Here is a 22,942-nt window from a genome sequence, read left to right as displayed (position 1 = left end):
TACTTCTTTAAAACATGCTGTTAGATTTCTATGTGAATTATGGCAAATGGATTTCAGATGCTTTGAATGATGCAGTAGGCAAGTAAACATTTTTTACGCTAGATGTTGCTATTAGATTGTGGTGCTGTTATTGAGGCTTGTAAATGATTTAGTTTTGTTAAGGTGCTTTTACATCAAGATCTGTCTTTTTTTTAATTAATTCTGGTACTTTTTAACCGTTAAAAATTATAATTTAAATTTTAAAATAAATATTAGCGGTTTTTAAAATCACCACAATTTTTTTTTAAAATTTCAGCAGTCATGCATGTTATTGCTTAAGAAATATGACATGAATTATTTCAAGAAGATAAAAGTAAACTAACTTTGCTTCGTGAATGAATTTTTTATCATTTTTTAATCAATATTTTCAATCTTTTACATGCCAAGTACCCAATTATTACTTCTTACACTAAAAAGCCTCCCTGGACATTGCATTCATTCAAAGCAGCCGTTTGCTCATTCAATGTATGCTATCATTAATTCAAGACTTCCTTGAGACAAACCGTAAATATATACTTTTGTGACATATTGAAGGATAGACATAAAAAGTAATTATTTTTTATTCATAAAAATTAAAATATGATATTATAAAATTTACAACATTCAAATACTCTGTTCAATTAAGACTCTCTTAATCACAAAAGCAATTATAAATTCCAAGAAGTCAAACCATCCGTTTTGAGCTTTGACTTTTGTAAGTTGCAATAGCAATTAGCAACATCTAACTTTGGAAATGCAAGAACTTGGATTTATCTTTAGTAAAAAAAAAAAATAGATGTTTCACCTGTTTGACCAGAATGCAAACACCGCGAGAATCTTGGTTTTATCATAACTGGCATCTTGCATCGTGTTGCAGTTGACTATTCCTAGGGAGGAAAAATAGTTTCAGAGGAGGATTGGGGAATGGAGTGCATAAAGTATATTAAGGTAGCAGTCAACCAAATTACAAGTTGCTTAGTTACCAATTGTTGTTTTCCCTTGCACAATTTGCTTCTTTTTATTAATGTTATAAAATGGAAACATATATAGATTACATATCATATAAGAGAAAAATATCTTATATGAAAATAAAATAATTAAATTTAGATCATATAAAAAATATAAATAATTAAAATTTAATATCATGTGAATTTTTTTTAAAAATCATGTGATTTGTTTACATTAAATTTTAATATTTCATATATGATTATATGATTAATCATCTTATTTTCATGCATGGATATACCAATTATTGCTCTCGGGTCTAATTATCAAGTACATGCTTATGGGGAAAAAAACTATAGTCATACATGAAAATAATGCCCACGTCTTATTTCCCTAGCTTGTAAATATCCTTTGCTACTCTAGTGGGATATTTTCGCTAGCGAATGGTGCGATGGGTTTACACGAAAATAATGGAGTTTTCATTTACCAGCTCTATTTTCTGACGCATTTTCATAGAGGATATATTAAAGTAGGAGTTAACTAATGAAATATAAGATTGATTAATAGGTTAAAGAAAGAAAAAAAAATCATAAATTTGATTCCTCCAACTATAAAAAAATTAACAATTAAAATTTATCGATATAAAAAAAGTAGAAGTTGCATCAAATAAAATAATACAATAATATAATTTCTTCCGTGGCTAATCTTTATTTAGTAATTAATAATGCCCACATTTCTATGATTCAAATTCCTATAGTTAGGGCGTTCTTTTCTTAGGTGAGACACGGCTATCAGTCTATCACCTTTATTATAGAAAAAATATGGACCGCAGACTCAGCTTCAAATTCTTAATGAAAGCGAAATTTATAATTTTCGAAATGTAATCAACCAAGTAAATCAAACCAAATAGTTCAAAGATAACGATCTATTTAATCAAAAAAATCATATTAGATTTTTTATTTGTGCAAAATTCTACTGTGTGTTTGGATAAGGCATTCAAAGAAAGTTACGTAATTTGTAAGAGTATTTAAATTATTTTATAATTCTTTTCTTATGTAACAAAAAAAATTGCTATAGAATGCTCGCTCCATCTGGATTTTTCTAGTACATTCCATCTGGATATTTGACGGAGGAGCTTACAAAAATCGTATTGAACACGAGAGTTTAAAGAGTTTAATTTTAATAGTGTAAAATTTCTTATATATATTGTTATAATTAATTAACAGTTACCATACATATAACTTTTAAATAATTATTATAAAATTAAAAATTTTATTATATACAGTAATTTGTGATTCGAGTAATTTATTATATACAGTAATTTTATTAAAACATTCTAATTAAAGTGAATGTATATTTATATTTATTAATAAACTTTTTTGTTATAAATTTGGATTGTAGCAGCTTCCTTGATAGATAAGGAATTTGTTACTTCATACTAGTATATTTATTTTATTTTTTCATTTTTTATTTAAAAATATCAATTAATTATAGTAGATTTTTTATTTAAAAATTATATATCCAAAAAAATGCGTAAAACAAATAATTTATTAAATGATTAACGATACCTTAGGTCTTGGGGTACAAATATAGGTTGGTAATTAAATCAAGGAGGCTGCTGTATATGGATCCTTTTTAACCTTTTTATGAATAAATTCAATATATAAACTCTTACAAGTTTTAAGTTTTTTTTATTGGAGTCATTAGTTTGGGGTGGTTGTGAGTTTTTGGGTTTAGGGTTTTAAATGTAATTTTTAAAAGAAAACGTGTTTAGTAAAAATGGAGCTAAAATAATTTTTAAATCATTTTTAAAATATTTTTACACTTATTTTCAAAATCAAGAAAAAAGTTTTGTGAATTTAATTTTTAATTTAAAAAACATACATTTCTCACATTTGATATTTGATAATGATATTTGTTGTTGTCATCCGCTACTACCACTATCACAATTGTCATCACTACCAATACCACCTTGGTCATTATCACCATCACATCATTACCCATCATCATGATTATTATCATTGCCATAGCTAGTTACCACCTCCACGACCACTAGTACTGTCATCGCCATCACCATCAACATCAATATTGTCACTTCCATTGTCATCGCTATTGTCATCGTCATTGTAACACCTTGAAATCCTTTCTTTTGAAATATTTTTTTAAAATCATATAAATAATAAATATTGTGGAATACGCGTCATTAAATCTAGTTTCTATTTCTAATTTTTCAGTTGATAAAATATCTCAATATTTTTTTTCTGAGAAAAGAAGAAACACGTATTCATATAATGTTGTGCTTGATTAAAACATGTACTTATAATTAAAATGCTCGTGAATAAAGGGTATTGTCAAAACATGTTTTCTATTTAAAAACTATTTCAAAAGTTGTTGTCATTTTTCTTCTACCTTTACACAATGCTATAAAAAAATAACTTATAAAGAATTAACTTGCACAAAACTAAATACTAATAAATTAAAAGAAATACGTACATACATAATGACCCTCTGTGGTCCTTAAGATATAAACATATATGTATCGAAGTCATTACAGGTGTTAACAAGAAAATAAAATATCCACCACCCCTCAAAACTATTACACAACATCCCCAAAATATTTAATACAACAAAATATCATGACACGGAGTATAGAAATCTTCTCACCCAAAATATACATTAAAAAGGGAAAACAATCCTACACTTACAGTAGTCATTACCCAAGACCTACAAGTGACATGTAGCATGTGCCTCTAAAGTGATCAGTGGTATCCGGGGCTCATCTAACAACAAAAAGTGGCGCCGGATGTAACCAAAGTGTGTGTGGAAGTGCACTTCTTCCTCCACCGTGTAGCTGTAGCGATAGCTATTGATCCAAGTGAATATCCTTCGTGAATGCTCCATGACCTCCCCCTGAAATTGGAGGTTGCAAGGGTGAGTCCTACGCTCCTCGAACACCACAAACAATAGGCAATAGTAAAACAAAATTAAAACATACAATATATGTAATCATTGCATGTGGTTATCTAAACAAACAATACTCTCATATCCCAAGCATGTAACTATCACACTTCTTTCACTATATGGCCCAATCACTGCCACCAATCCTTCCGGGTCTTGATGATATTACAAAATCATGTGGATGACAGTAGGGAGTGATTGCTACATATGGATATATCGTACATCGACCCCTCATCTCTTAACTCAAAAAACATAGTCTCGGAGCCCATCAAGAGTAGCAAAGTGAGACCTGTGGGTTACATGCACTAAATGAGTGCACCAAATGTTGGGTAGTCATCGCTCGCTAATTCCCCTAGGTTTTTCAAATCTCTCTACCCACTATACCCTGTGTATCTCTCTGTCCATCATCCACTTTCTCAATGCAACCTCACTTTCTCACAAAAGGAAATAGAACCACTAGTTCTTTTACTCTCTATCCAGTTCTCTTGAATCTTGCTACCATATCGCGTGCGCAGTCCTCATACCATGTACATCAACAAACACGTACAAACAAACAAACAAGAAAGAGAGGCGAGGCTCAAACCTACATACTACTCTCAGGGAACCAATTGTGATCCCTTAAGTGGTAGAAACCACTTGTCACACTAACAAAAGCATAAGAATTGTAATTATAACTATCTAACCAATCATAACAAACAATTTGTCGTGGGTCGAACACCCTCGGACCAAACCACAACACATACGAATAAAAATGACAATATATATATATATATATATATATATATATATATATATATATATATATATATATTCATATGCCACATATATAATTATCAAAGTTCACACTCTACCGATCTTATCATTCAATAATCATAATAGAATACATGCATGCATTTCAATAATTTTATCAGCAAAGAATTATCACAATTTTAGAACATACATCAGTTATTAGATCTTGCATTTATCTTAGCAATATACTAGTGAATAAACCAATAACTCTAAAAAATAAACAATTCTAAGATAATTTATACGGAGACATGGATTCCAAAGTTAAGCTATTTACTGTCTAAAATCACTTTGTTGCTTAGTTTTTCACAATTTTGCTCCTAACTTATTTTTAGCGCTCTTGGTGCTCTAGGAGTCGGATTTTTGCAAATCTTCTATGTTATCCTATATTTTAAAACCTAACAAACTCATTTTTGAGGTCAAAACTTTAATAAAAAAATTCATACTTCTCTAACTCTCGGTCCAAATTTTTGACAAATTTTTCATTTTACTAAAGGTTCTTAAACTTGTTTTATTTGTAACTTTTGCTAGGAAACTCCGATTTGGGTGAAATTTTAGGCTAGCTCTATGTTTTAACATGCAAAAAACTCATTTTTGGCATAAAAAATCAAGGAAAAAAACTCAGCACACAGATTCAGGACATGACAATAAGCTCAAAAATTACAAAGCAATAACATGTTCAAGGAAGTTCAACAACAAGCATATGGTTCAAGAGTTGGAGAGACCCCGCTTACCTCTTATAGTCTCCATGAAATTTAGAAGGAAGAATGAAGGAGTTTAGATTCAAGTTTCCAACCTTCAAGAGTGCAAAATCAGGTTTTGAAACTACAAGTGAGAATAAAGCAGGAAAATGAAGTGAAAATCAAGCTTAAAGTTGAAAATGGAGGTCACTTACCTAAGCTCGACGGAAGAAGGGCTCAAGAAAACTTGGATTTCCTTTGTTAGTCAAAGTTGTAATTTTTCAAGGTGTTACAACTCTAACTTATTTTAATTATTTTACATAATATAATTAGACACTTTAATTAGTTACCAACTGATTAAACTAAAATTCTATTTTTAAACTAGTGATATAGTCATTTATGAAAATGCCCTCCACTTTAAATTCTTATGACTCAATTACCCATTTTCTAATTCTATGAAATCTAAATCACCATTAATCAACCTTAATTATCTCCATCTAATTTCTAACTTTACTTACATTAATTACTAATTTTCTTTCAAGCTTCTAATTTCTATTTCTAGACCAAAATCCAATTATTAACATCTAGGTCATTAGTGAGTTGACCATTATTTGACAAGAAAATTTTCTCTGAATTATGCTTATTCTTTCTAGACTTTAGCTTAAAAACTTAAGAGTTTAACTATGCCTAGGTATCCTATGGTAACATCTCATTCTTTCACAATTTCAATAGTCTAAAAAACACTACTCAATCGCATAACAAAGCAAAAACATTGTCTACCACACAACATGGAAAATTGGGATGTTACAACCACTACCACCAATACCACCCTAGTCATTGCAACCACCACACCATCACCATTGGTGTCATTGCCATAGCCGATTGCCACCACCACAACCATCAGCATTGCTACCACCACTGTTATCGCCACTGACATCACCATCACCACTAACATTGCTACCGCCACCACCATTAGTGTCACCGCCACCACAACCACCACCAATATCCTCGCAACCATCACCATTGCCACCACTTGGTGCCACCACCATCACTATTACCATCGTCGCCATCAACATCACCATCACCATCGACATTGCTACCACCACCACTACCATCAATCTCACGATCATCATCATTGTTAGCACCACTACCAACAATATCACCTTTGTCACCACCACCACAATCACCACTAGCATCACAACAACAACCACCACCAATGTCGTAACTACCACCACCACCACACTGCCACCTCTTACTACCACTACCGCCACCAACATCATTGACATTAATATCACCTCTGTCATTGCCACCACCACCAACATTATCATCACCTTTGGTTGTCACCACCAACACCGCTATCACCACCACATTATCATCGCCACCAACATTATTGACATTAATACCAACTTTATCATCGTCGCCACCACCAACATCGTCATCACCTTTGGTTGTCACCACCAACACCGCTATCACAACCACATTATCATTGCCACCACCATCTACATCATCACCACTGTCACTGTCATCGTGACCACCACTAATATTTCTATCATTGTTGTTGCTGCTAATATCATCATTATTATCATTGTCATCACCACCACACAAACATTTTGAAACTAGTTTTAATATGATATGAAACTTTCAAAATAAATTTATTTGAAACTAATCATATTTTAAAAATTGATTTGTTTATTTTTTAAACTAAAACTAAAACTATTTGTTATTTTTAAAAATTTTGAAACTCAAAAATAAAAACTACCCCAAATAGGCCATAAATTTCTTACAATCCTGAAATTTTTTTTATGTGTTTGGATTAACATTGTTTATATATATAAAGCATTAACATTGTATTTAATTAATACAAGTTATAATCATTGTCATATTCAATTCCAATAAAATAATCATTTAATACAAATTAAAACAAGTTTAATTAATATACTTTGTGTTATAGTTTCAAATAGGATTTTAATATTTTCAAATTTTGATAAACTAATTTTTTTAGTGTATGTAATAGTAGAAACAATAGTAAATATTATTTTATAAGTTGTGCATGCATGAACAATACATTAGCAAAACAATTAGATGTTTCCAAATAACTTAATATCATAAAGTTTGATTTTCATTTATTGGTGAAGTTTGAATCATAACCATTGTAATTTTTTGTTCAAGAAATTTTATTACATAATTACATTAACGCTAATAGCAAAAGAAAGATGTCATCTTCAGAATATGGAGATGACTTGGAATGCCTCTAACTCAATGCATCAAAATGTTGTTGTTAATTCCAACTCGTAGCAATGGAGGGTGGACATGGAATCTTTCTGGGGAACAAATGATCATTCTTGTGCATAATATTAGAGAATGTAAAAGTTAATTGAGTATTTTGTTATGTTAGTGTTAATTGCTATCCATGAGTTTTAACTACATTAAAAATAAGTGAAAAAGTAGAAATGTGCCTCTAATTTATGGATTCTTTTGTGAGAATTGTTAATATTTTGTTCTTGTATGAATTTATAAAGTAGAAACTCCATTTTTGTTGACTAATGTTGAATTTAACTTGGTTTTTTAGGCTAAAGAAGAGAAGGTGTTGAAATGCTGTTGAAGGACTCGCTCAGTGAACCAGATTGGCTAAGCGTGGCTCATTCGCTTAGCGAGGCAGCTAGCTCGTTGAGCAAATACAAAACCCTGGAGAATGTTGAGCTAGAGACCAGCGCGCTTAGCACGCAACTAGCCCGCCTAGTGAGGACGTTGTCTTTTCTCGCGCTTAGTGTAGAAGCAAAGCTTCATGATGAATCAAGATTGATTCAAAGATGTTTTGATGATAACAAAGATGGTGACAAAGGTGATGACAAAAAGCTCAAAGGTCAATCAAAGAATGAGTTCAAGATGTTCAAGATAGAATCAAGGACACTTCAAGATTCAAGAGGAAAGTTGAAGAACACTTCAAGATTCAAGAGGAAAGTTGATTTCAAGAATCAAGAATCAAGATTCAAGGATCAAGCTTCCAAGAATCAAGATCAAAATTCAAGACTCAAGATTCAAGAATCAAGAGAAGACTTAATCAAGATAAGTATGAAAAGGTTTTTTCAAAAACTGAGTAGCACATGGATTTTTCTCAAAACATGTTTACCAAAGAGTTTTTACTCTCTGGTAATCGATTACCAGATTGATGTAATTGATTACCAGTAGCAAAATGGATTTGAAAAAGTTTTCAAATGAATTTACAACGTTCCAATTGATTTCAAAAAGCTATAATCGATTACAATGTTTTGGTAATCGATTACCAGTGCCTTTGAACGTTAAAATTCAAATTCAAATGTGAAGAGTCACATCCTTTCACATAAAAGCTTTGTGTAATCGATTACCAGTGATTGTTTCTGAATAAATCAAAAGATGTAACTCTTCAAATGGTTTTTTACTTTTTCAAATTGGTTTTAAGTTTTTCTAAAAGTCATAACTCTTCTAAATGGTTCTCTTGACCAGACATGAAGAGTCTATAAAAGCAAGGCTTTGTTTTGCATTTTCAATCAATCTTTATATCAATCCAATCAATCTTATACAATCCTTTACAAGCCTTGAATCTCTTTGAACTTCTTCTTCTTCTTTGTGCCAAAAGCTTTCCAAAGTTTTATGGTTTTCTAAACCTTGAAAACTTGTGCTATTCATTCTTTTTCATCTCTTCTCCCTTTGCCAAAAAGAATTTGCCAAGGCCTAACCGCCTGAAATCTTTTTGTGTCTCTCTTCTCCCTTTTCCAAAAGAACAAAGGACTAACCACCTGAATTCTTTTGTGTCTCCCTTCTCCCTTGTCAAAGAATTCAAAACGACACAGTCTGAGAATTTTTTTCATTCTTCCCTTTCCCTTATACAAAAGTTTTCAAAGGACTAACCGCCTGATAATTCTTTTGTATCCCCATTCACAAAGTATCAAAGGTTTAACCGCTTGAGATCTTTGTCTTAATACATTGGAGGGTACATCCTTTGTGGTACAAGCAGAGGGTACATCTACTTGGGTTGTTGACTGAGAACAAGAGAGGGTACATCTCTTGTGGATCAGTTCTAGTGGAGGGTACATCCACTAGGTTCAAAGAGAACAAGGGAGGGTACATCCCTTGTGGATCTTTGCTTGTAAAAGGATTTTTACAAGGTTGAAAGAAATCTCAAGGACCGCAGGTCGCTTGGGGACTAGATGTAGGCACGGGTTGTTGCCGAACCAGTATAAAAAGTCTTGTGTGTTTGTCTCATTCTTCCCTACTCTTTTACTTTCTGCTGTGCATTTTAATTTCCGCTTTTACTTTTGGTTAAGTTTCTCTTCTACTCCTTATTCTCTTAACAACATAGTAAAAGCCTTAGAAGAGTAAATTTTTAATTAGTAAAGGTTTAGGAATAATTAATTCAACCCCCCATTTTTAATTATTCTGAGGCCACTTGATCCAACACTTAGTGCGTTCAGGCTCGCTTAGCACATATCCACTTACTCTCGCTCAGCGAGACATGCTCGCTGAGCGCGCCTTCGTATGCTGAGAAGCCCAAGAGCCTTTAAAACATTGAGTTAGAGGGAAATGAAAAGACACTACCTGAAATAGAAGGAAGAAGGCACCTAGGCTGGAAAGAAGACATTTTCTTTATCCCTTTACTATTTTCTTTCATTTAAATACCATTTCCTCTTTGTATTAAATCCTCCTTGTTAATGGAGGGTTTGAAACTTCATTGTTGGGGAGTTATTCTACTGAGCACTCTTAATGTAAACTTCTAACTATCTGTTTAATGTTATTTCTAGTGTTCTATACTTCTATCTATGTTTATTTTACATACTTATGGCTTGATCATCCATTTGTATGTTTAGTTAGGTTTTGAGTGTTGGAAAATTCTTAGAATCCTTAGAACTTGGTAGAGCAGTTAGAGGTCTGTTTATCTAGGAATAGAATGCAGTAATCTAGTATATTTTGTACCCTGTGCGTATTGCAACTCCCTTAGAACGAGTTTGTTAAGGAATCAAGAACAAAAACTAAGAGAGTTAGGCTCGTTCATGTAAGGAATCATGGTCTAAGTAAATCGATGGTGCAAGAAAGCTAGAGTAATGTTAAATAGAGAAAAACCTTTTAGTACGACAAGAGAAAGTTCAAACCATTGATGAACCTTTATTCCATTTTATATCTTTGTGCTCATTTCGTAATTTGTTTAAGTAGCATAATTAATTACATAAAATCAAACCATTGATGAACCTTTATTTTCATTACCAAAGCAAAAAATGTTTACACACTTAATATACAACATCTAAGTAAAACAAATTTCTTGTGGATACGATACTCGGACTTACCATTTTAAATACTACTTGTGCAAATTGGTACACTTGCAATAGTTTAACAAGTTTTTGGCACCGTTGCCGGCGAATTTCTTTCTACTTAGATTGTGTAATACAGTTTGGAAACATTTATCCTTTATTCATTGTAAATATTTTCAATTCAATTTAATCTCTTGTCTTGGTTAACTGCTCTGTAGTAGCTTGCTTCTTGTATGCAAGGTAAAACTCCAGCAGGGGACTTAGCTTCACTGGATTTGGAGATCAAAGCTACTTGCAAGAGGAACAACGCAAAAAAGAAGAGAAGAGAGCTACAAGAGAGGACAGCTAACCCCAATGGCGAGAGAATTTTGTCGTCTGAATCTTCTTCATTTCCAGCTGATTTGAGAGGAACCAAAGTTGGTGCATCCGAAGGTAGCACCATGGCAGACGATCAACCGTAGGGGTAACTCTTGAAGATTATTCCACTCCACCGTGCCACAATTTTTCACCAGTATAGCGCGGTCAGAAGTCCAAGCTACAAATATCTCATATCCACATTCCTTGATTCAGCTAATTCAACGAATCTTTTCCATGGCTTGCCAAATGAAGATCCTTATGCTCACCTAGCAACATATATTGAGATTTGTAACACTGTGAAGATAGCAGGAGTTCCTGAAGATGCTATCAGACTAAATTTATTCTCATTCTCTTTAGCGGGTGAAGCTAAGAGATGGCTGCAATCTTTCAAAGGAAATAGTTTGAAGACATGGGAAGAAGTGGTGGAGAAATTTCTAAAGAAATATTTCCCTAAATCCAAGACAGTCGAAGGAAAAGCAGTAATTTCTTCATTCCATCAATTCCCCAACGAGTCTTTGAGTGAAGCTTTGGAGCATTTATGTGGTTTGCTCCGGAAGACTCCAACTCATGGATTCACTGAGCCAATTCAACTGAATATATTCATTGACGATTTGAGGCAACAATCTAAACAATTATTGGATGCTTCAATCAGAGGGAAGATAAAGTTGAAGACTCTAGAAGAAGCAATGGAGCTGATTGAGAACATGACAGCCAGTGACCATGCTATATTGTGTGACAAAACACATATCCCCACAAAAGAAAGTCCGTTGGAGCTTTCATCACAAGATGCACTATTGGCTCAGAATAAGCTGTTAGCTAAACATCTTGAGTCACTCACAAAAACCTTAAGCAAATTGCCAACACAGTTGTAAGCAGCTTAACCGACTCACTCAGCAGTTATGCAAGTTGGGGGTTGTAATATCTGTGGAGGGGCTCACGAATCTTGTTGCTGTATAGCCCAAGATGATTGTTAGTCGTCTTATACGACTAAATTTTGTATAGAAAACTTTTGCAAAATACGTATAGTTTTCCCCAATTTATAGTTCTTTTGTAGGAATTGTAAATAAACTTTGCTGTATTTTGATCTTTGTCATTAGGGTCTTCTTTATTGGAATTAATGTTAAAATCTATACAATTTCAGGTAAAAAGGAGCTAATTTCTTGAAGTACCAAAGTGACTATCGCGCTAAGCGAACTTAGTGGGCTTAGCGCGTATCCATTGCTAAGGGCGGCTTCAGCGTGCTTAGCGTGAAGAAGGAATCTGGAAGAGCACCTGAATCGAAGCAACGTGCTAAGCGCGAGATGTTCTTCTCTTGCCAGGCTCAGTGCACGACTGGCACCAAGCCCAAATCCACTTACTCGCGCTAAGCACAACGGTGGTGCTAAGCATGACATCGCGATTTTGGAGCCTATTTAAAGCCTGATGTGTTAGAATTAGGGGACACATTATTTTTTACCAGAGCTGCATACTTTTGCACGAAATTCGAGAACAATGCTCTGGAGGCAACAACTAAGCAAGGAAGCTAGGGTTCATCACTTTGAGAGATTGGAGAGTGTTTGAGTGATTGTGAGGTGCCAAGAAAAGGAGGAGGGATCCCCCTTCCTGTGTAAGCAACAATTGCTCTGTACTTTTTGCATCACTTGTATTAGGGTTCCTTGTATGGCTGGCTAAAAGCCCTAGTTGGGGATTTCTAATGAACAGTTGATGTAATTACTTTTCATATCTAATTAATTGTGTTTTGTGTGTTCAATGCTTCTTTAAATGCTTAAATACTTCATGCTCTTGGTCTAATCACCCACTTGTGTGTACTGTTAGGTGACTTTAGCATTGGGAAATGTACTGTTGCCTTAGAACTTGATAGAAGCAGGGCTAAATAACTGCATTACCAGGGATGGATTACGGGGTTTTAGTTTTCTTATTATGCTGTGATGATAATGCTGTTTAAGTTAAGCCTAGTCCAACAAGAGGGATCTAAGGATGAAGCTTGGGTTAAATTAGTCTAAACTTACGAGGGATCGAGGTTTAGTACTTTAGGCTTCAGCATAGAACATAAGAACATAATTAATTAGAGAAATATCTTCATATGCATCAACTCGTTTGTTAGAAAGACCCAACACTTTTTACCTATTGCTGTAAACTTTTAATTACTTGCATTTACTGCTTCTTAACATAAAATATAGTTTACTTTTGTTTATATTCTCAATTATCAATGTTGTTCACACAATGCCCTATTTTTGAATAAAACTCTGTCTAATAAGCAAGTTCCCTGAGTTCGATACTTGGCTTATTCCGTTTTAATTTTAAATACTTGGCGACCCGGTGCACTTGCCGGTATATCACTTACCCTTTGATATAAGTGTTTGTAAATTTAAGAAAAAGGAAATGTGTGGGGAAGCGAACAATGATGCAGCTAAAGAATTTAATTATATGGCCAACCATAACAGACAAGGATTTCACACAGGTGGTTTTTCAGGATACCAGCAGGGAGGAAACTTTAATAATAATCAAGGAGAAGGCTGGAGGTCACATTCAGGAAATCAATTCAACAAGGAACAAGGAGGGTTTTCTAATCGACCTCCTAACCAAGGGCCAAACCTATATGATCAAACCACTAAGTTGGAGGACACCTTGACTTAGTTTATGCAGGTCTCAATGTCCAATCATAAGAGTACTGAGTCAGCAATTAAGAACCTGGAAATCCAAGTGGGGCAGCTAGCCAAGCAAATAGCAAAAAATTCTTTAGGAAGTTTTGGAGCAAATACTGAAAAAAATCCCAATGAGGAATGCAAAGTTGTAGTCACTAGAAGCCAAAGGAGAGTGATAGTGGGTGATGAGAGTCAAAGCAATGAAGGAGAGTTAGGAGCAGAGGAAGAGAAATAGAAAGAGGAAGAACAAACGAGAGAAAAAGAAATAAGTGAGAACGAGGAAGCAGAAAATGAGAAAAAGAATAAAAAGAGAGAAAGTGAGGGAACAGAGAGAAAAAAGAGTGGAGATAGAAAGACTAAAAGTGAGTTGGTGAGAGAAAGAAAGAAAGAGGCTATCCCCAACTCGGGAAAGGAAGCACCATACCCTTTGGTGCCGTCTAAAAAATACAAGGAGTGATACTTTTCTCGCTTCCTTGATATTTTCAAGAAGTTGGAAATTACTATTCCCTTCGGGGAAGCCTTGCAAAAGATGCCACTTTACACTAAGTTTTTGAAGGATTTGTTCACCAAGAAGGGTAAATACATCAATAATGAAAACATCGTGGTAGAAGGTAATTGTAGCGTAGTTATTCAAAGAATCCTTCCACCAAAGTACAAAGATCCAGGGAGTGTGACTATCTCGTGCTCAATAGGTGTTGTATCAGTAGGAAAAGCACTAATCAATTTTGGGGGCTAGCATCAATCTGATGCCCCTGTCTATGTGCAGAAGCATTGGGAACTTAGAGATTGCACCAACCAGAATGACATTGCAGCTTTCTGATCGTTTAATTACAAGACCCTACGGTGTGGTGGAGGGTGTGTTGGTCAAGGTTCGTTAATTCACATTCCCTGTGGATTTTGTGATCATGGGTATAGAGGAAGATGCTGAAATTTCGTTGATCTTAGGCCGTCCTTTCATGTTGATGACTAAGTGTGTGGTGGATATGGGAAATGGTAACCTAGAAATGAGTGCCAATGATCAAAAGGTTACCTTTAATCTATTTGACACAATTAAGCATCCAAATGACCACAAGGCCTGTTTTAAGATGGAGGCAGTTGAGCATGAGGTGGCCATGGTAGTTCAAGGTATGGCATCTCAATCCCTATTAGAGAAAGCTCTGAATAATGTTGTGGAGTGCCTTACAAAGGAAGAAGAAAAAGAGTTGAAGAAGTGTCTAGAAGTGTTGGATGGGTTGAAAGGAAGCCCTTCGGAAAAATTTTTGTTTGAAGAATTGAAGAAAGACCCTCCTACAGAGAAAGCTAAGGTGGACCTGAAGATCTTGCCGGAGCATTTGAAGTATGTATTCTTAGAAAATAATGAGGCAAGACCAGTAGTGATTAGCAACTCTCTAACTCATGAGGAGGAATCTCGGCTGGTGAAAGTCTTGAAAAAGCATAGGGCAACGATCAAATGGCACAAATCAGACCTTAAGGGAATTAGCCCTTCCTAGTGCATGCAAAAAATCAATATGGAAGCTGAGTACAAACCTGTGAGACAACCATAGCGAAGACTTAATCCTTCTATGAAGGAAGAAGTGCGCAAAGAAGTGCTCAAGTTGCTTGAAGCAGGACTCATCTATCCTATTTTTTATAGTGGTTGGGTGAGCCCTGTACAAGTAGTCCCTAAGAAGGGTGACATGACAGTGATAAGAAGAAAAGAATGATTTGATTCCCATAAGAACAGTCACATGGTGGCGCATGTGCATCGACTCTAGGAAGCTGAATGATGCAACAAGGAAAGATCATTCTCCTCTTCTTTTCATGGATCAGATGCTTGAACGACTAGCTGATCAATCATTCTATTGTTTTCTGGATGGCTATTCGGGATATAATCAGATTGCTGTGGATCCAAATCATCAAGAGAATACCACATTCACTTGCCTATTTAGTGTGTTTGCTTATAGAAGAATGCCCTTTGGGCTCAGCAATGCTCTTGCTACTTGTTAAAGATGCATGATGGCAATATTTGCTGACATGGTAGAGAAGTGTATTGAAGTATTTATGGATGACTTCTCAGTGTTTGGCTCATCATTTGATTGTTGTCTAGCCAATTTGGAGCTGGTGTTGCAATGTTGTGAAGAGACAAATCTAGTGCTCAACTGGGAAAAAGGCCACTTCATGGTCTAAGAAGGGATCATTTTGGGGCACAAGATTTACGTAAGGGGAATCGAGGTGGATAAAGCAAAAATTGATGTTATTGAAAAACTGCCTCCACCAATTAATGTTAAGGGAGTAAGGAGCTTTCTGGGACATGTTGGATTCTATAGGCGGTTTATTAAAGACTTTTCGAAGATTTCCAAGCCTCTGAGTAATTTTCTCAATAAGGATGTTGTGTTCTTATTTGATGAAGAGTGTTTAAAGACATTCAACATTTTAAAGACCAGCCTAGTATCCGCTCCCGTAATTACAACATCAGATTGGAGCCAGGAATTTGAGCTTATGTGTGACGCAAGTGACTATGTCGTTGGTGTTGTGTTGGGCCAGAGGAAAGACATGGTTTTTCATGCCATCTACTATGTAAGCAAGGTTTTAAATGATGCTCAATTAAATTATGCCACCACAGAGAAATAGATTTTTGCAATTGTCTATGCCCTGGAAAAATTTAGATCATACCTGGTGGGATTGAAGGTCATTGTGTACATTGATCATGCAGTTATCAAATATCTGTTGACAAAGGTAGATTCTAAGCCCAAGCTAATTAGATGGATCCTATTGCTGCAAGAATTTGATCTAGTCATTCAAGACAAAAAGGGATCAGAAAACCTGGTAGCTGGCCACTTGTCAAGACTAGTAAATGAATAAGTTACCTTGAAGGAATTAGAAATAAGAGATGAGTTTCCAAATGAATCGCTATTGGTGGTGAACGAAAGGCCATGGTTCACTGATCTGACCAATTTTAAGGCAGCATGAATCCTTCCAAAGGATCTGAATTGGCAGCGGAAGAGGAAATTCTTGCATGATAACCTTTTAAGAAGATGTGTGACGAGAGAGGAATCTAAAAGCATATTGTGGCACTGCCATAATTCACCTTGTGGAGGTCATTATAGTGGGGACAAGACAGCAACGAAGGTCTTGCAATCGGGATTCTTTTGGTCTTCAGTTTTCAAGGATGCCCATGAGCATGCAACTCAGTGCGATCAATGTCAAAGGACGGGAAGCATATCAAGGTAGAATGAAATGCCCTTGCAAAGTATCATTGAGGTAGAAGTTTTTGATTGCTGGGGTATTGACTTTATAGGTCCACTTCCCCCATCTTATGGGAATGAATACATCCTTGTAGCTGTCGATTATGTGTCCAAATGGGTTGAAACAGTGGTTGCCCTAAAGAATGATGCCAAGTCTGTTGTAAAATTCTTGAAGAAGAATATTTTTTCTCGCTTTGGGGTACCAAGAGTTCTGATCAGTTATGATGGCTCTCATTTTTGCAATAGCCAACTTCAAAAGGTGTTGGGGCATTACAGTGTCACACATAAGGTGGCCTCACCATACCATCCACAGACAAACAGTCAAGCTAAGGTTTCCAACAGGGAACTGAAGAAGATACTAGAGAAAACTGTGGCTTCTACAAGAAGAGACTAGGCTATTAAGCTGGATGATGCCTTGTGGGATTATCGGACTGCCTTTAAAACCCCCATAGGACTATCTCCATTTCAAATGGTTTATGGCAAAGCTTGCCACTTGCCAGTAGAAATGGAGCATAAGACATATTGGGCTTTGAAGTTTCTGAATTTCGATGAAGTTTTGTCGGGGGAAAAGAGGAAGTTGCAGCTCTTGGAGCTGGAGGAAATGAGGCTGAATGCTTATGAGTCATCCAAGCTATACAAGCAGAAGATGAAGGCATACCACAATAAAAAGTTGTTGAAGAAGGACTTCCAGCCAGGCCAACAAGTTTTTCTTTTCAACTCAAGACTTAAGTTGTTTCCAGGCAAATTGAAGTCCAAATGGTCTGGACCATTTACCATCAAAGAAGTGAAGCCATATGGAGCAGTGGAGTTAATGGATCCTCAATCAAATAATCCTGAGAGAAGCAGGGTTGTGAACGGGCAAAGATTGAAGTTGTATCATGGTGGAAGCATTCAGAGATTAACCACCATGTTGCATTTACAAGACCCATAGAGATGATACACGTCAAGCTAGTGACGTTAAAGAAGCGCTTACTGGAAGGTAACCCAGCTTTCTTTCATTTTCAATGTTTTATTTTTGTGTTTTAATGCATGTTAGTTAGATTGTGTTTCAGTTGATACTACTAGGGAGAAGAGTGAAAGAGCATGAACTTAGAGGAAAAGGGTTGGCCATAAGCTTCTTTGAAGTTGTTTGGATAGGTTGAGTCTTAGAAAACTTTTAGTCATCCAACTCATTCAGCAAGACATAGCCTATGCGCTGAGTGAGTAATACTCTCGCTAAGCACACCAACCCTTCATCCAATGGCAGATGGTGCCTCACTAAGCGATTGCATGCACTAAGCCCAAAACCTTCTCGGGTTGTGCATTTAATGAAATTGGGCTAAGCGAGACACTTTTGCTAAGCGCATCAAATTGCCTCGCTAAGTGCACCAGCGCACTAAGCACAAAACCTTCTCTGTCTGAGCTTTTATGTTAATTGGGATAAGCGAGATCATCTCACTAAGCCCAAATGTCTCTCTGTAATGGCAATTGAGCTAAGCGAGACTACCTCGCTAAGCGCTCCACCACCACTACATTCACACTCACTTAATCCATTAAGCGCGCCATGGCCCGCTTAGTGGAAGTTGCAGACCAATCAGAGCTGCAGAACTCGCTAGGTGCATACCTACGCGCTAAGCCCAAAAACCTCTCGGGTTGACAATTTGGATAATTGGGCTAAGCGAGTCTTTCTCGCTAAGCGCATGAATTTAAATTTTGAAAATTCAAACGTCACAGAGTGCTCGCTCAGCATGACACTCGTGCTTAGCGAGCCAATCGTAACTACAAAAAGAAGACATAATTGTCTTAGGGCATTTACATTTCTCATCTCTAAACTGCAGTCTCCTTCTCTTCTGCCTCATCATTTTCTTGCATTCTACTCATTTTGTGTATTTCACTCACTCTTTGCATTCCAAGTAAGTTCCTTCTTCCTCTCTTGTTAATTTCTGTTATGAAAACCCTAGGGTAGAGGACTTGATTACTTAAGTGTGTATGTGTTGATGTTTGTTAGTTTCCTGTTTATTTCATGGATTGTTAGGAGTATATTAGGTTGCAATGTGCTATTAGGTGGTTAGGCTGAGCCTCAAGCTTCCAAGCTTGAATAGTGGCTTAAGGAGTTAAGGCTGACAAGCCTCAATTTTTGGGTTTGCGATGAACTCGCTAAGCGAGACGGCTCCGCTAAGCGAGTTCATACGTTTTTATGAATTTCTGGGTTTTTAGGATGAACTCGCTAAGCGCGCCTTGTTCCATTAAGCGAGTTCATTAAGTTTGTTTAAATTTATGCAGTTCAGGATGAACTCGCTAAGCCATTGTCTTAAGGCTTAGCGAGACTTTGAGGATTAGTTATATTTTCTGGGATTTTATCAAATCGCTAAGCCGGCCATCTGCGCTTAGCGAGCACATTCAGTTTGATCTGAAACTCTGAGGCTTTTTACATTCCATTAGTGGCTTAGCGTGTCTGTAATAACATTGGGCTAAGCGAGCCTGTCTCGCTAAGCCCAAAGAAATTTAGATTTCTGAATGTTTATTCATGCGCTAAGCGCGCCATGAGTGCTAAGCGCAAATACCTCTCTGCCTCACTAAGCCAGCATTGTTGTTGGATCAAGTGGCCTCAGAATAATTAAGAAAGGGGGGTTGAATTAATTATTAACGAACCTTTACTAATTAAAAATCTATCCTTCTTAATATTACCAAAAGTAAAAGCAATAATTAAAGTGCACAGCGGAAATTAAAAGAGTAGGGAAGAAGAAGACAAACACAAGAGATTTATACTTGTTCGACAACAACCCGTGCCTACATCCAGTCCCCAAGCGACCTGCGGTCCTTGAGATTTATTTTCAACCTTGTAAAAATCTTTTTACAAGCAAAGATCCACAAGGGATGTACCCTTCCTTGTTCTCTTTGAACAACCTAGTGGATGTACCTTCCACTAGAACTGATGCACAAGAGATGTAGCCTCTCTTGTTCTCAGTCACAACAACCCAAGTAGATGTACCCTCTACTTGTACCACAAAGGATGTACCCTCCAATGTGTTAAGACAAAGTTCTCAGGCGATTAGTCCTTTGAAACTTTGTGAAGGGGGAAACAAAAGAATTCTCAGGCGGTTAGTCCTTTGAAATCTTTTGTTTATGGGAAAGGGAAGAATCAGAAGAATTCTCAGACTGTGTCGTTTTGAATTCTTTGACAAGGGAGAAGGGAGACACAAAAGAGTTCAGGCGGTTAGTCCTTCATTCTTTTGGAAAAGGGAGAAGAGAGACACAAAAAGAATTCAGGCGGTTAGTCCTTGGCGAATTCTTTTTGACAAAAGAAGAAGGGAATGAAAAAGATGAATAGCACAAGTTTTTGAACAAAGAACTTTTCTTGGAAGAGAAAGTTTTGAACAAAAACTTTTAGAAAGATGAAGAGAAGATGAAACCAGAAAGTTCTGAAAGAAATGAAAGAAGATGTTGAAAGATAGATTGAAAGATAGAATGATTGAAAGAGATGATTGATCTTTTTCAAATTCATGCCATGGTCACATATTTATAATCTTTTGATGACTCAAGTCAAAGTTTGTGACTCTTGGCAATTTATTTTAAAACTAGTCACTTAGAAAAGTTGTGACTTTTGAAAGAATCTTCAGAAACAAGTCACTTGAAGAATTGTGACTTCTGGACATGAATTTTTCGAAAACAGTCACTGGTAATCGATTACCATTAAGGTGTAATCGATTACACATCAACAAATATGACTCTTCATTTTGAATTTTAAAAATCTTAACGTTTTAAAAACACTGGTAATCAATTACAGCTTTGTAAATCAATTTGAAAAACACTGCTGGCTACTGGTAATCGATTACCAAAGAGTAAAACTCTTTGGTAAAAGATTTTGTGAAAACTTTATGTGCTACTCAATGTTTTGAAAAACTTTTTAATACTTATCTTGATTGAGTCTTCTCTTGATTCATGAATCTTGAGTCTTGAATCTTGATCTTGATTCTTGAAACTTGATTCTTGAATCTTGAATCTTGAAACTTGAAACTTGATTCTTGAATCTTTGCTTGAAACTTTGCTTAACTCCTGATTCTTTGGCATCATCAAAATAACCTTGGAAGGCATTGCTTCCACAATTGTCATCTGTAGTGAGTCTCGCTAAGCGCCCACAGGCACTAAGCCTAGTTCTGTTTTAGTTCATAGTCGTGCTAAGCGCGTCCTACACGCTAAGCGCAATTCCTTCTCTATTATGAATAAAGCTTAGCGAGTCACACTCCCTTAGCCACTGTTATCTTCCGGCTAAGCGTGTTACTCACGCTAAGCCAATGTTGCTATTTTTCTGTTGTTGCGCTAAGCGCGTCCTGCGTGCTAAGCCACTTGCTATTATTTCTATAAGGTGCACTAAGCGAGCCCTTCTCACTTAGCGCCAACCCTATGTTACCACTTGTTTTCTTAGGTCAGTTTTCAATAAAACTCCTTACTAACTTCAATCTTTTTCTGTGTTTTGGTGCAGATGGCTTCTAAAAAGAGACTTGCTTCCTCTTCCAGGCCTCAAGAGCCATATGACACATCCAGATTTGTCTCTGAGATTTCATGGGAGAGATATGAGATGAATGTTCATCACAGGAACATCCTCCCAGAGCGAAACATGGAGCTGACATACTCACACTATGATGAATTCCTTCGGGAATTAGAGAGACGCCAGTGGCACAAGAACCTGACAAGGCAGATGGAGAATCACATAGACCTAGCCTTGATCAAGGAGTTCTACTCCAACCTATATGACCTAGAGGAACGCTCCCTCAGGCAGTGCAAAGTGCGGGGGAAGACTATCAAATTTGATGCCGCCACACTGAACACCTTTCTGGAGACACCGGTGGTACTAGAGCCTGGGGAGAGGTACTCAACATACTCTCGCTTCTGCCATACTCACCCTAACCCTCAGGCTATTGCATCCAAATTATGTATAGCAGGGTGGGGGTTTGTTCTAAATGTTGAGGGAGCACCTTGGAAGCTGTAGAGGAAGGACTTGACCACTCTCGCACAGACATGTAGTGTCCTTTCATACTCTAACCTCACTCCTACTTCTCTTACCTCTGACCTTAACATGGACAGAGTGAGGTTGGTATAAGGCTTAGTCATGAAGATGGACATGGACCTGGGCTCCATCATTTCTGGCCAGATATCTCAGATGGCCCAGTCCAACTCCTGTAGGTTGGGCTTCCCAGCCCTCATCACTGCTTTATGTTTGTCTAGGGGAGTAGTGTCTGATTCTTGGACTTTTGAGTCCCTCAGCCCAACCATTAATTTGGCATACATCAGGAAGAACTACTAGAACCTGGAGGATCCTTCCATCACATTCTCAGGGTCCCATAAGGCCAGGCCCGAACTCCTTCAGACGCTCCAGCACCTACACCTCTAGCACCTGTACCAGATTCAACCAACCCTTTTATGCCTAGTAGTGATGTGATTGTGCCTATGCTGCAGAGTATCCACCATGGCCTTTGCCTGGTGATTGTTGAACCCTCGGCAAGTGTATCGATTCACACAAGTAGTATATAAAATGGTAAGACCGAGCATCATATCCACAAGGAATTTGTTTCACCTAGACTATGTATATTCAGTATGTAAACACTTTTTAACTTTGAAACAAAGTAAAGATTGAATGGTAAATAAGTTTTCTGCAATATTAAACTACTTAGACAATGGTAAAATACTCAAAATTGTAAAATGCGATAAATATCAAGATAAAAACGCTAGGGAGTTTCCTACTAAAATTTCTCTTGCCGTATAAAAAGGTTTTTCTCTATTTAACGTTATTTTAGCGTTCTTACACCGAGAAAATAATCAGACCATGATTCCTCACATGAATGAGCCTAACTCTCTTAGTTTTTGTTCTTGATTCCTCAACAAACTCGTTCTAAAAGAGTTGCAGTAGGCATACAGTGTAAAATATACTAGATTATGACATTCTATTCCTATACACACATGCCTCAAGCTTGCTCTATCAAGTTCTAAGGTTTTAAAGCATTTTCCAACATTAAAAAACCAAACATACAAATGGGTGATCAAGCCACAAGCATGTAATATAAGTGCAG

General features: G+C 36.3%; 1 protein-coding gene across 1 annotated transcript; it reads left to right on the top strand.

Annotated features, from left to right (window-relative positions):
- The first annotated feature begins 17,400 nt into the window (after window positions 1–17,400).
- LOC100794985 (uncharacterized) lies at window positions 17,401–17,826 on the top strand. The gene has a single exon (XM_006606589.1). It carries the CDS (start codon window positions 17,401–17,403, stop codon window positions 17,824–17,826), a length of 426 nt encoding a protein of 141 aa, XP_006606652.1.
- The last annotated feature ends 5,116 nt before the right edge of the window (window positions 17,827–22,942 follow it).

This window comes from Glycine max, chromosome 20, assembly GCF_000004515.6.
Source record: "Glycine max cultivar Williams 82 chromosome 20, Glycine_max_v4.0, whole genome shotgun sequence".
NCBI lineage: Eukaryota > Viridiplantae > Streptophyta > Magnoliopsida > Fabales > Fabaceae > Glycine > Glycine max.
Note: the sequence above shows the minus strand (reverse complement) of the source record. Positions and strands in the feature narration are given on the sequence as shown.

Bases quoted from the DNA above. Each gene is read 5' to 3' on its own strand.
- LOC100794985 (XM_006606589.1), top strand. From the start codon at position 17,401: ATGGAGCATAAGACATATTGGGCTTTGAAGTTTCTGAATTTCGATGAA.